This window comes from Ascaphus truei, chromosome 5, assembly GCF_040206685.1.
Source record: "Ascaphus truei isolate aAscTru1 chromosome 5, aAscTru1.hap1, whole genome shotgun sequence".
NCBI classification, from domain to species: Eukaryota; Metazoa; Chordata; class Amphibia; order Anura; family Ascaphidae; genus Ascaphus; species Ascaphus truei.
Window position 1 is genome coordinate 290,602,921 of NC_134487.1, and position 12,699 is coordinate 290,615,619.

The 12,699-nt window shown below is 43.8% G+C and overlaps 1 protein-coding gene across 13 annotated transcripts in view; it reads right to left on the reverse strand.

The window, feature by feature from the left end:
• The window catches only part of DGKI (diacylglycerol kinase iota), a 265,197-nt gene that overhangs the window by 132,279 nt on the left and 120,219 nt on the right, over nt 1-12,699 (reverse strand). For 7 of the 13 annotated variants that reach the window (XM_075602602.1, XM_075602607.1, XM_075602604.1 and 4 more), the window contains exons 6-8: nt 11,225-11,323; nt 8,843-8,914; nt 3,814-3,930 (exon numbers count right to left, since the gene is read on the reverse strand). In XM_075602602.1, coding sequence (XP_075458717.1) covers nt 3,814-3,930; nt 8,843-8,914; nt 11,225-11,323 — 288 coding nt within the window. The remainder of the gene's footprint in view (nt 1-3,813; nt 3,931-8,842; nt 8,915-11,224; nt 11,324-12,699) is intronic. The other 6 variants (XM_075602606.1, XM_075602603.1, XM_075602597.1 and 3 more) reach the window with 3 other exon arrangements.

Here is a 12,699-nt window from a genome sequence, read left to right on the forward strand (position 1 = left end):
ATCGCCTCCTAGTTTACACCTGGCATAGGTGCCTTGCAGAAGTGCAAAATGGTCAAGTTAAGTCACATGACCAATGGGGCCTGCTCATTGATCACATGACCCTGCACAGCGGCCATTTTTGTCTCCTCTTGTTGGCATAAAAACGGCAAATTTCACGGAGTTGACAAACTTTTGGGAATGGGTTGTGCGTGTCCAATCACTTCTATATTTTTTAAATTTATTAGGCTTTTTACCCACATGCCAGATCTTGATTCAGTATTTAATCATCCCATTTGGGGGCTATACAGCACATAGAGCATTAATTAGGAAAACAAAACACCTGGATGATATAATATAGCTGGCATGCCTAATGTTGTCCTTACGTTATAATGGTTCCTTATAGTCCAGTCCTCAAGCTCCACCAACAGGTCCGATTTCAGGATATCCCTGTTTCAGCACAGGTGACTCAATCAGTCCCTGCTTCAGCACAGGTGGCTCAATCAGAGGCTCAGTCGTGAGCCACCTGTGCTGGAGCTGGGATATCCTGAAAACCTGACCTGTTGGGAGGGCTTGAGGACGTGAGTTGAGCCCCCTGCTTTATTGTAACGATCCTTGATACAATGTTACACCATGTACTTTACATTTCTTCTTCTTTTTTGTTAGGCAGCTTAGAGGGTTTTCATCTTATGGGGGATTCCGATGAGGAAGAAAAGCAGGTAGCACATGCTAGTTTTGTGGGACACCTCGAGGGAATTCGTTCCAGCACCTTCTTTTAAGATATCGACAATAATCCCAATATAGTGGTAAGTAAATTATTAGGAATGGGTCTGACAAGTCTAACTGATAGGTTTTCTTTATTTAAAGCTTCATTATGTATTTATTTAACTTGGATATAAATAGTATTTTACCCTACAAAACAACACACTACTTAGCTTTTCTATGTTGGGTGTGGGTTTGGATTTGCATGTTTACTGCTGGGAAGCAGGGGGGAACTTGCACTGCATTGCACTGGGCGCTCTGGTTTTGGGTGGGATTAACAGTAGAATATGTGAAGCTAACTGTGACATCACAAAGCCCCCACATGCACTCACACAAGGATCTGTGCAGGAAGATTCTCCAATACAAGAAACTGCAATATGCAGGCAAGCAAGCCATTCAGTGACACAAAGGCATGCAGGGCTGGGCGCATCCATTGGTCACAGAGGAAACCGAGCATTGAATGGGTTAAGGGAACAGTACTCCACATTATAGTAACATACCCAACAATAATAAAGATGAATGGAACGTTGCCAAAGGGGCGCGTGGTATTTCTGCCATTGTCTTCTTGGTGACTCCGTTCTAACACATTTACTTGCTAATGTTTGATCTCAGGCGCTCAGTAACGAGTACGTTAAAGCGGAACACAAAGCGGGTAACTTCTGCTGACGTGTAATATTAGGATTAAAGATAGGAATGCACGCAGATACAAATGATATGCACATGTTGTTTTACCAATAGAGTACCAAGTGTACACATGGCTGTAATCGCTGATAATCATTTGATAGGCTACTCTGCAGGCTCTGTACTCGGCATGTTATTCCTCTGGCCTTCATGTGAATCAAAGCTATATAATGTGGAGCAAAACGCCACACAAATGATAGGAAAATATATATATAAATAAAAATTGCACCATGAAGCTGTTCTGGTGTAAAACACAATCCAGTCCTTTCATTCTATTACTTGGGGTTCATTGTCAGACATCTGATGGGACTGCCACAAGTAGTGCGATTCTGGGGCAAAATCTGCCAATATGCAAAGACAAAGTCCCCTTGAAATCATAAGGATATTTTAGTTGGATACATTTCGTGCAGTTTATGTTACCCGAGATCTGCACCTTTTGCCTTGTTACAGATCTTCCATACAGTGGACAATCATTATTATTCAGTAAGGCAGGTCTGCAGGTTAACCCCTTATTGTACTGCTGCATTTGGGATTTCAGTTTCCCCCATTTAGGGAAGAAACGATACACAGAGGGCAAAAGGGACAGGGATCAGTATACCATGAAAACACATTGATAGGAGTTCACAGTGTAGCCAAGAAGAATATGCGAAACGCGCTGATGACACGTTACGTTTGTTTCACGCTGGCAGTCACATGGTATGCCGACATAGTAAGAGACTTACACAAACGCTCTGGCTGAAACGTATCCAGGAGAACTCCGGTGCTGTGGACAGAGCTGGCTTTATGGCGGGGGTATCGGTGCGACTTGTCCTAGCCACACGCGTACAGAGGTCCACCACGATTTAACCATCACAAAATGTAAAGTGTGAGTGCCGGGGGAGAGCGCAGGGCCTCTCCTGCTACCATGCAACAACGCATCGCCTTGACGCAATGTCACACGACGCGAGGGGCGGGCAAGAGGTCCTGCGCATCACGTCATCAAAGCAACACATGGTAGAAGGAGGAGATGCCAGCTCCGGAGGTGAGAGGCCCCCACCCACACACTGTGCACTGGACCCCGCCAAACCCCCCGCCGGCCCTGCCTATGGATGACGCTGCATGCGTTCCCTCAGACATTCTTCTTGGGCTATACTGTGAACTCCTATCAATGTGTTTTAATTGCAAGTGATTCATTGTTATTTTTTCTATTTTTACTACAAATTGATATAGATTCTTGGTACACTCTGCGTATCTTTTCTTTCTTGGAGATCGCCATCGGGAATAGTTCATGGGCGCTTTTGGAGTGCGCCAACACAGAAGCTGCAAAGGGAGAACGCTACAACACGTTGTTCTTAAGAAGCACGAGCGGGAATATCACTTGTTTTCCCCGTTTAGGGAATCCTGCTAATGTCCGAGGAAGTGTGAGCACCGTCCACCACAGGAGCAGTGGTGTACAGTCTTCTATTTACAGTGGTTTAAAATAACTTCAAAGGGTCATTGGAACCTGGATACAGCAATTAGTGCGTTAGGTTCTTAAGTGTTATTCCTGGAATAAAACCACTTTGCTAAAGGGAGAATGCATTGCTGACTTTCCCTGCAGTGAAAGACTTAAATAATACACTTTCTTGTACTCCAGCATGTGATAATGATCCAGTCTGGGTTTTATATTCCCACTTGCTGGTTTCTTAGTAACTTTGGGGTACCAGAATAAGATCCGGAGTCTGGATCATTGCCACAATGTGACCTGTAGCTAGTTAGCACTTACGATTTATTTGCTAGTGGGCAAAATCTTTCTCTGCTGTTTTTTTGTGTGTGTTTTCATTTTTTTCAGCGGGTGAAAATATGCTGAAATGTGTTTAAAACAGCGATACCACTGTGCTCACAACGGTGATTAAAAGTGTCGCTCGACAATTATCAGTTGGGCGACTTTGGCATCAGCCTGGATAACGAGTGTATTCCCTGCAGTGCGTTACTTTCTGCCATGTTATTACACCGTGTGCATCATTTGTGTTTAGCTCCACAAAAATGCTATGCACAGCACTGCGTACACCGTCGGCGCTATACAAGGAGGAAAAAATATATTATTATAAACAATGCAATGATTCTCTGAGCTCTAAGGAATGAAATGTATTCTCACAGAAGCCCTGGAATAACTGGGAACCTGTAGCCTCTCACCATTGCTTTTGACCGTCAGGGACCTGACAAGCTGTGAATGGAAGCTAGGGATTACCCACAATGCAACACTAACAGGACCACACCAATAGGGATAGAGGAAGAGCGTTGGTCCCAAAGGGAACATGCGATATGGTAACACTCGGGTCATACATACGGGTGCTTTCCTGTGGGTATGTCGGGGCAGGTGGGGCCAGGATCAGGTGACCAGACCCTCACAGACAAAGAGTAGCATGCAGTTACCTGAGGTTTCTTCACCTTAATGATCCAGCTTGGAGGGACAATAACGGCGGCGTGAGCCCCCAGGGAGCACGGCTCCTCTATATGGTGTAGCAGGAAGCAGGTGACCTTGTTGTGGAACTGGAAGAGGGAAAGGAGAGAGGGTAAGCACAACGTTTCGAGGGGTGACCCTCCCTTCATCAGGAGCTAGAGACACTGCTGCCAAGCCAGGAGTGTTACTGCATGTGACTTAAGCGAGGGATAAGGCGGTGATGCATAAAATGCACTTTTGGAACAAAAGTGATGCAAATTGCGTCATTTTCATCCAACGTCACTTTGTGTAGAATAAGGTAGTTGTTGCCTACACTAGTCCTCAAGGCTACCAACAGGGCAGATTTTTAGGATACCCCTGCTTCAGCACAGGTGGTGCAGTCTTTAACTGAGCCACTGACTGAGCCACCTTTGCTGAATCAGGGATATCCTGAAAACCTGACCTGTTGGTAGCTCTTGAGGGCTGGAGTGCTGACTACCCCTGGAATAACTGAATTTACACAATGGAACTTCTATTGAATGTAGAAACATACAATAAACACCCTAATTACACTGTATAGGGACGGTGTGGGTATACACAAACACCCTAATTACACTGTATAGGGACGGTGTGGGTATACACAAACACCCTAATTACACTGTATAGGGACGGTGTGGGTATACACAAACACCCTAATTACACTGTATAGGGATGGTGTGGGTATTCACAAACACTCTAATTACACTGTATAGGGATGGTGTGGGTATACACAAACACCCTAATTACACTGTATAGGGACGGTGTGGGTATACACAAACACCCTAATTACACTGTATAGGGACGGTGTGGGTATACACAAACACCCTAATTACACTGTATAGGGACGGTGTGGGTATTCACAAACACCCTAATTACACTGTATAGGGATGGTGTGGGTATACACAAACACCCTAATTACACTGTATAGGGATGGTGTGGGTATACACAAACACTCTAATTACACTGTACTGTGTGGGTACACGTGTGCTTTCATGTTTATATGAATAATAGCTCACTAGAGAACACACTGACACTGTCATTACACGGCCAGCGCTAATTCCTAGTTACAGTGCAGTAACACAGGAGGGAGAGGGAGTGGGGGGTATGACACCTTTTATTGGACCAACAAGTAGTTGATGTTACAAGATTTCCAACCTCTCAGGGGCCTTCATCGAGTACGGCAGACATACATAAACACATTGTTATATACATTGTATGTAAGAGGGATATCTGGTTACAATGGATGTAGACGGGAAGTGGGAGATAAAATAAGATAGAAACAGGCAGCCTGGTGTGAAAATTAACAGTAGAGACATCAAAGGCTTTTCTCTAATGAAATACAAAGGCAGCTTAGACAGTAAGGGGACGTGAGGAGGAGTGAGTGGGACAAGACATGACTGTCTGGTGATCTGTATACTGTATAAAGAATGTTATCAGGGACTAGTGCAAATGTGCATGTAGCCAAGTGCCCCTGGCTATAGCCTTCTGCTGACCTCAACACTGTAAGTCCTGATAGGAACAGGCAGTGTTGGGGTTAAATCCCTGCGCAGGGCCTAGCCTGCAGTTGCAGCCTGGATGTGTACTATGTTGCCTTATCCAGGTCCAGGCCTAAACCGACAGTTTGAGAACTTACCTGGGGAGGGTACTGACTGGGTCACATGTATATGATGTGATGCCTGTCAGTACCTGGACCTGCCCTGTTATGTGGCGGGGTTACAAGCCCTTTCCCCCCGAGTATAAAAGCTGACACTCCACCAAAATGGGGTGGTGATGATTATGGTACATTGTGATACCCTTTTCCCTACAAGAGGGTAAAGGAGATTGGGAGACCTCAAGCCCCTGTGGTCCGCTCCAGGGACGGAGATGTGCCATGCAATAAGATGTGCTATACAATAAACCTGCCGTTGGGCAAACTATACTGTGTGGTTATTGGGAAGGAGTATTGCCTGTGGGGACCATCCTGCACTCAGCAGGATCCTCATTGGATGGAGGCGCTGCACCGTAAGAAATAGAGAAATCCTGACCGGTTGCTGCTCCCAAACGCCAACTGCGGAGCAACTCAGACCTCCTGAACCAGCAGGTGAGCGACAGCACCGGCAGAAACATCCATGTAGTGGCCAGATCTTCCATGGCAGGGGGGAACAGGTGCTACATACACATATGCATTCATATATGCACCATACATACAAAGGCATACTGTATATGTCTGCTAATGCTGTATAGAGCCATGCACACTGGGGGCATTAAGTAAAGAGACTTGTTACAAGTTGTGACATCTTTTAGGGGACTAACCTGAGAGAGTTCTACATACAGGTAGATGAGATAAGAACCGTGTACAAAACTTTCAAAACCACACGTCTCAAGCGTGGAAGAAGAGACCCGTGAGTTTTCTAAAATTTTGCACCCTATGATGTCACTAATGCAGAACACTCATCTAGGTACCCTAAAAAATATCACATCCTGCAGTGAATCCACACGCCTGCAGGACCAATACAACAACTAGAACTACATTTAATATATACAAATGATATTGTGTAAGTTATGTATAATAGATGGGGATGTTGGCTGAAGATGATTATATATATTGTGATATAATATCTGTCCCTGTATAGGCTAGAGTGTTGCAGCTAGTATGCTTTCCAGCCTAAAATGAGTTAATCCCTCCTAGAGAAGCTAGCTTCAGCTGCAGCTAATCAGGCTGGACTCCTGAATCAACAGGAGATTGAAAAGTCAGGAAATGGCTTGCTCAGAGAAAGATTGCTTCTCCCCTAGAGAAAGGGGGGAGAGAGAGAAAGTGCTCCCCAGCTAATGAAGAGGATGGCACAGTCCCTTAGACCTGCTGGACGGTGGTCGCGGAGTCTGCAGGGACTGACTGGGTCTGAAACCCAGGAAGAAGAAGGAAGGATGCGAGACTGCGCTGAAGCAGGTTTGTCCTATCCATATCATTGCAACTACAGAGAAGAGGGATTCTCTGAACTCTTGCAGAGTCCAGAGGGAATTACCTGGAGCCCCAACAGTAACAGATAAAGCGCTAAGTGATATAGTAATGTATCTAAGACTGTTCATATGGGGTGCATATGATAGGACATGTTTTGGGCGGATAACCAGCTTAGCTGGTGGCCCCGTTAGAAAGGGCTGGAGTATTTAGTTAGTTTTCCCTAAAGAGAATATGTGATATTTTTATGATTTATTTTGCCTTAAAGGGACGGTGGGCCTGTTGGTGTATAATTTAACCCTGTAAATAAACCCTGTGTAGAGAAATACAATGTTTGCATCTGGGACTAAAAGATACTGCAACGTGATGTGGGCATCACAATATATATATAATTATTTTTTTAAACATCGAAATATGTAAACCCATTTATTTTCAGGTTTTTAAAAAAAAACCTGCTGCATATATGTTTTTATTTAACTTGCATGTGAAACTTTCATCTGTATTGTGCAACAACTTCCAATAAATATATTACTTAAAAATAAAAGTGTCTCTTTTTTTGTGGCAGATGCGGTGGTAAAGTATGAAAGGACGAGCTAGTTCGAAGTACAATTGCATTTGTTATTTTGATTACTAAACTTCCCCCTCCTTCGCTACAGCAAAGATTTGATGTTTTAAAATAAAGGTTCAATAGTAGGAAGGCAGCTGGCACTCGTAGAGCTGAAGGAAAACGTTTCTTCATTGAGTTTTACATATTCCTCCTACGCGTTTCGATCCCGACTGGGAACAAAACGCGTAGGAGGAATATGTAAGACTCAATACAGAAAGGTTTTTTTTCAGGTCTACGAGTGCCAGCTGCCTACCTACTATTGAACTTATTCATACAACGGGATACACCCCAGGATCAGACCACTGACACCAATTGGTTCACTACTAGTTATTTGTTCTGGTATATTGAGTACTAAACGAGTGCAAACTCTAAAATCCCTTTTTTTTCTAAATAAAGGTTTCCATTTTTTCTCTTTTCCAAAACATATTTTTTTTTTCAAACAATATTATGTCTCAAGAGCTTGGTCATCATGTTTAAAAGGAAACAGTGAATACAATACAGACATTGTTGCTGTAGTACTTCAACTACTGTGTTCAGTATAAGGGGGGACATTACCAGTGGCCAACAGTAATAGTTCAAGGTTTTCGGGTCCTTAAGCCGGAATATTTGGGGGGGTGGGGGGTTCTTCTACCTGTTTCTTCTACCTGTTACTTCACCCAATATTGGTGTTTATTTCCGACAGTCTATAAATAATTTGAATGTTCAAATAACCAGGGGATGTTTTTATAAGATTTCCCCTTCTACTGGGACAGACCAAACTGCCAGCCCCCTCATTATACCCCAAAACTGCTAGCCCCTCATTATACCCCAAAACTGCTAGGGTCCAAAACCCCCAAATAATTTAGGACACCAGATCGAAGTGCTATTTAAAAAATAAATAAATAAATAAAAGCACTATATCTTGCAGAGATGTGATGCTGTTTAGAACAAATGTACAAAACATTTAAGCATGACCTATTCATCTAAGGACAAAACGAAGGGGCTTCTTTTAACTTACATCCAGTTTGCAGGTGTGTACTGTACATATAAAAGTAGATATACTATACACTTCATCCTACAATAGCACTTCAGTCATCGATACCAATGAAGGTTTTATTTCTTCTGAATGAATAAGGGACCTGTCTTGTTGAAGCCCTATAGCAAGGGAGGCCAACTCCGGTCCTCGTGGTCCACCAGCAGGTCAGGTTTTCAGGATATCCCTGCTTCAGCACAGGTGGCTCAATCAGTGGCTCAGTAGAAAACTACCTCAGCACAGGGGGCTCAATCAGTGTCTTAGTCTTTGACTGAGCCACTTATTGAACCACCAGTGCTGAAGCAGGGATATCCTGAAAACCTGACCTGTTGGTGGACCTTGAGGACTGGAGTTGCCCACCCCTGCCCTATAGAATGGGTAAGCATGGGATTCCCCCGAAGTCACCACTATCTGCCATCTAGTACTTACTGCCTGCTTGCACCATGAACAGCTGATTGCCACTATCTCCTTACTGTGGAACGAGAACTTCTGTTGGAAACCCTAGGGAGAGAAGGAGAGGGTGAGAGTTACTGTATATAGAATAAAATGGAAAGTGAACAAAGAAGAGGGAAGGAGATAAGATTAAAAGGACAAATAGACTAACTTTGTAAGCACACAATGGCAGCAAATACTTTATGAGGCATGGACACTGACTACCAGAAATAATATATATTTACCTTTTAAGTTACTTAAGTATTCAAAAATATGTTCAGTGTCAACCTTGGGCAAACCCCACATCGCTATATTTCTAATGGTAAAACTCCCATAGATTTCAGTAGGATCTCTTTCCTCTGATACATCTGGTGTTGCTTTTCACCAGTTGTGCTCTGCTTCTGCTGCCTAGAGACGTTGATCAATAATTAAGGAGTCACATGAAAACTGGAGACAAATTGTCCTTTTCAGTTAAAGTAGATGACCAATTGAAACCATCACCTAGTATGCAGGATTTATGGCAGAACGTTCAATTCTAATCTTCTCTGTGTGTAATTCTGTCACCGTACAGTGGGGTACTGATTCAGTGGCTATTAGTCCCTTCTGTCTGTGTTACTATATCACCTCCCATAAGAAGAAACTATGCCTGATACTTTGTTGCCTTGTGATGATAAGGAAGAGCGGTTTGAGGGATCTGTGTGCTACAAATACTATATATTCCATTGAATGCAGCAATCCTTGCTAGTAGGGCTCATATCTCCTCGTGCATCACGGCACTGTGTATACAAGGGAAACTCCTCATACTGTAACAGAGACATTTAAACTCAAAGTTTGCCTTCGCTGGCATGGGGGAAAGTGTCTGCTTTCAACTTTCTTCCCTACCCTGTCAGTGACAGTCACACGAGGGGTCATTACACACAGATTGTTACTCAGTGTACAAAGTCACCCCGTACAGCCAGTGGAACTTAGCGCTTTGAGTGCTTCTGTACCACAGGGAACTGGAAATTGAGTCCAATATGGTGCAACAGATATATTCCACAGTAGAATAATATAACAAGTCCCGTGAGCCACAGACCTCACAATATGATTCTCTTAGGTGTATTAATCCTTTCAAGCTACTCCAAAGGGATTGGTATCCATTGTCAACCAAAATACATAGTTCATAAATATGTGACTGCTACATAAAGCTTAAATCTTAGAGTGGGATTTACAGGGTATTAGGGGAACACAACACCAAAGGCAAGGGGGTTCCCTTTTCTCCTACCACACTCAGATATTGTCCCTTGCTGTGCTCTACGTTCCTCTTTGGAGGCTATTTCTTCTGTACCACAGACTGTTACTCAGAGGAGTGACAATGTCACAGCTGGCAGAACTTTAATGCTTAGGAATAGGAGAAATGTGATGGTTTCAGATGCTGAGCTTCTATATCCCATTATAATATGTATCCATGTTTCTCGTGGCATTGTTCTCCAGATAACACAACCTATCCCAATAAAAGTGACTGAATATCACAAGATATTCATGGCAATGTGAGTGCAGAATATCCCAATATATCCCAATATATCACAATGAAGCCTGCTACATCTGTACATTTGTGAACTCTTCCCTAACTCCTGATCCCATGCTAACAGAACCGGGGAAAGAGGTAGAAATGAATTAGACACTTTGATAGTTATTGTCTCTTTTTAAAACTTTTTTTTCTCAGGGCCCCCTTCCTTTTATTGTATAATTATTTGTAACATTTTTCGAGAACCAATTTTATAACTACAGGATTTCTACTACTAGGATTACAAGGATACAGTATATAAAGAGAAATTAAAGGAGCAATCCAGCGTCTTTTTTTTTTTTTTTTACATAGGATTGAAGCCGGGGGTCTCCGGAGCTGAACTCCATTCCATTTCCGGGGACCCCCTGCTTCCAGAGATACTTACCTCCGAAGGGGGTGCCGGTATCTCCTGCTTTTTAAAGCTCCCGCGTCACATGGGCCAATAGGAAGCCGCACCAGATAACGTCTCGGCTTCCTGTTTGCCCGCAGGACGTGGGAGCTTTGAAAAGCGGCCATTACGTGAACCCCACGGCCACTGGAACCCTCTACGGAGGTAAGTATCTCTGGAAGCAGGGGTCCCTGGAACTGAAATTAATGGAGTTCAGCTCCGGGGACCCCCTGCTACTATCCTATTAAAAAATGTTTTTTTTAAAAAGGTCGCTTGGATCGCCTCTTTAATATCTCAAATGGGACCCCTCTGAAAATAATAGTGCCTCTCCCATAATGCTTTGTGGGACATAACAAGCCAGTAAGAGGCTAGGAGCGTCCAACGACTTGGTACAGAGAAACATTACTGTATGTAGCCCCGGGTCGGGGAGCGGTGCCTCTCTTACCTTGCCACACTGCTTGCACTTCCCCTCCTGCCGCCGGCGATGCACCCAGTGATGTCTCACCAGATTCTGCTGGTTAGAACAACAAGAAAAATGTCTGACCTGAGGAAAAACCATCAGAGCTCAGGTCAGCCTTGAATACCATTGTCACAGCACACAGCAGCAGTGGTCTACAGGGGGTGGTATTGGGGGGGACAGAGTGCACCTACTTTTAAATTTATTAACCAGGACACCCTACTTTCTCATTTCAAAAAACGAGAGTTTTGCTTTTTTGTTGGATCGTTTCTTTTTTTTTTTTTTAAATACTCCCTTTCTGTTTTAATTATCAAAGAAACCTTCCTAACGAAACAGGCTGAGATACTCCAGAAAAGTTCAAACATAGGCACACGTCTCATCAGTGGAAGATAAGGTCAATCGCCGGTGCTCCTGGAGGTGGGGGAGAATCCTGCAATATCCCCAGCGGATCGTGAGCAAAGAAGTATCCAGGCACAAGGACGTAATCATCAAGTGATTTATTCAGAACAACATCCAACCTTGTGACTGCCACGCAGTCTTTGTCAAGGTGAGGGCTCAAGGTTGGATGTTGGGCTGGATGTTTTGCTGAATAAATCACTTGATGATTAAGTCCGGGCGCCTGGATGCTTACTTCTTTCTTCATGTTCCTGAAAACGGACATACTGCAGGACCACTGCTTTCTGAAGGCAATTCAGCTGGTCTGCAGGACATTAACAAATTACCAAATAGCCTCAGTCCCCCTAACACAGGTGAGGACAACTCAGTCCTCAAGGGCCACCAACAGGTCACATTTTAGGATATCCCAGCTTAAGCACAGGTGGCTCAATCAGTGGCTCAGTAGAAGATTGAGACACTGATTGAGTCACCTATGCTGAATCACAAACTGATTTAGCCACCTGTGCTGAAGCAGGGATATCCTTAAAACCTGACCTGTTGGTGGCTCTTGAGGATCTGGAGTTGCCCACTTCTGCACTACCCCAACTAGTGCCTGTAATCGAGCAACAATGACTATTTCTCCCCAGTGCTGTGGTTCTCAACCCTCTGCAAGCGGACGGCAGTCACAGCAGACCGCAGACAAGGCCATGGGATGGATAGGAGGATACAGCCCGTCTTTTTTTTACATTATTGAATGGATTTTATTTTCCTTAATAACGGAGATTCTGCAAGGGCCTGCCTGGACAACCCCAATGATAGCTTCACGCGACAGGTATATACCACCTCCCCCTTATCAAAAGTCCCCATTTGGGAAGGGAAGAAATTAAACATTTCAAATTGCAACACACTTCCATTTACATACAAACATTTGAAGAATAATCATTCAAAACAGACATGAAATACTGATACTTGTCTGTATTCAATGTCTTATTCAACTATGTGTACCATTCGGACGCTATTGCTGCCAGGAGATCACTGGGCTACTGTAAATGCCCTTTAAAGTAGCAGTCCAAGCTGCGTTCCCCCCG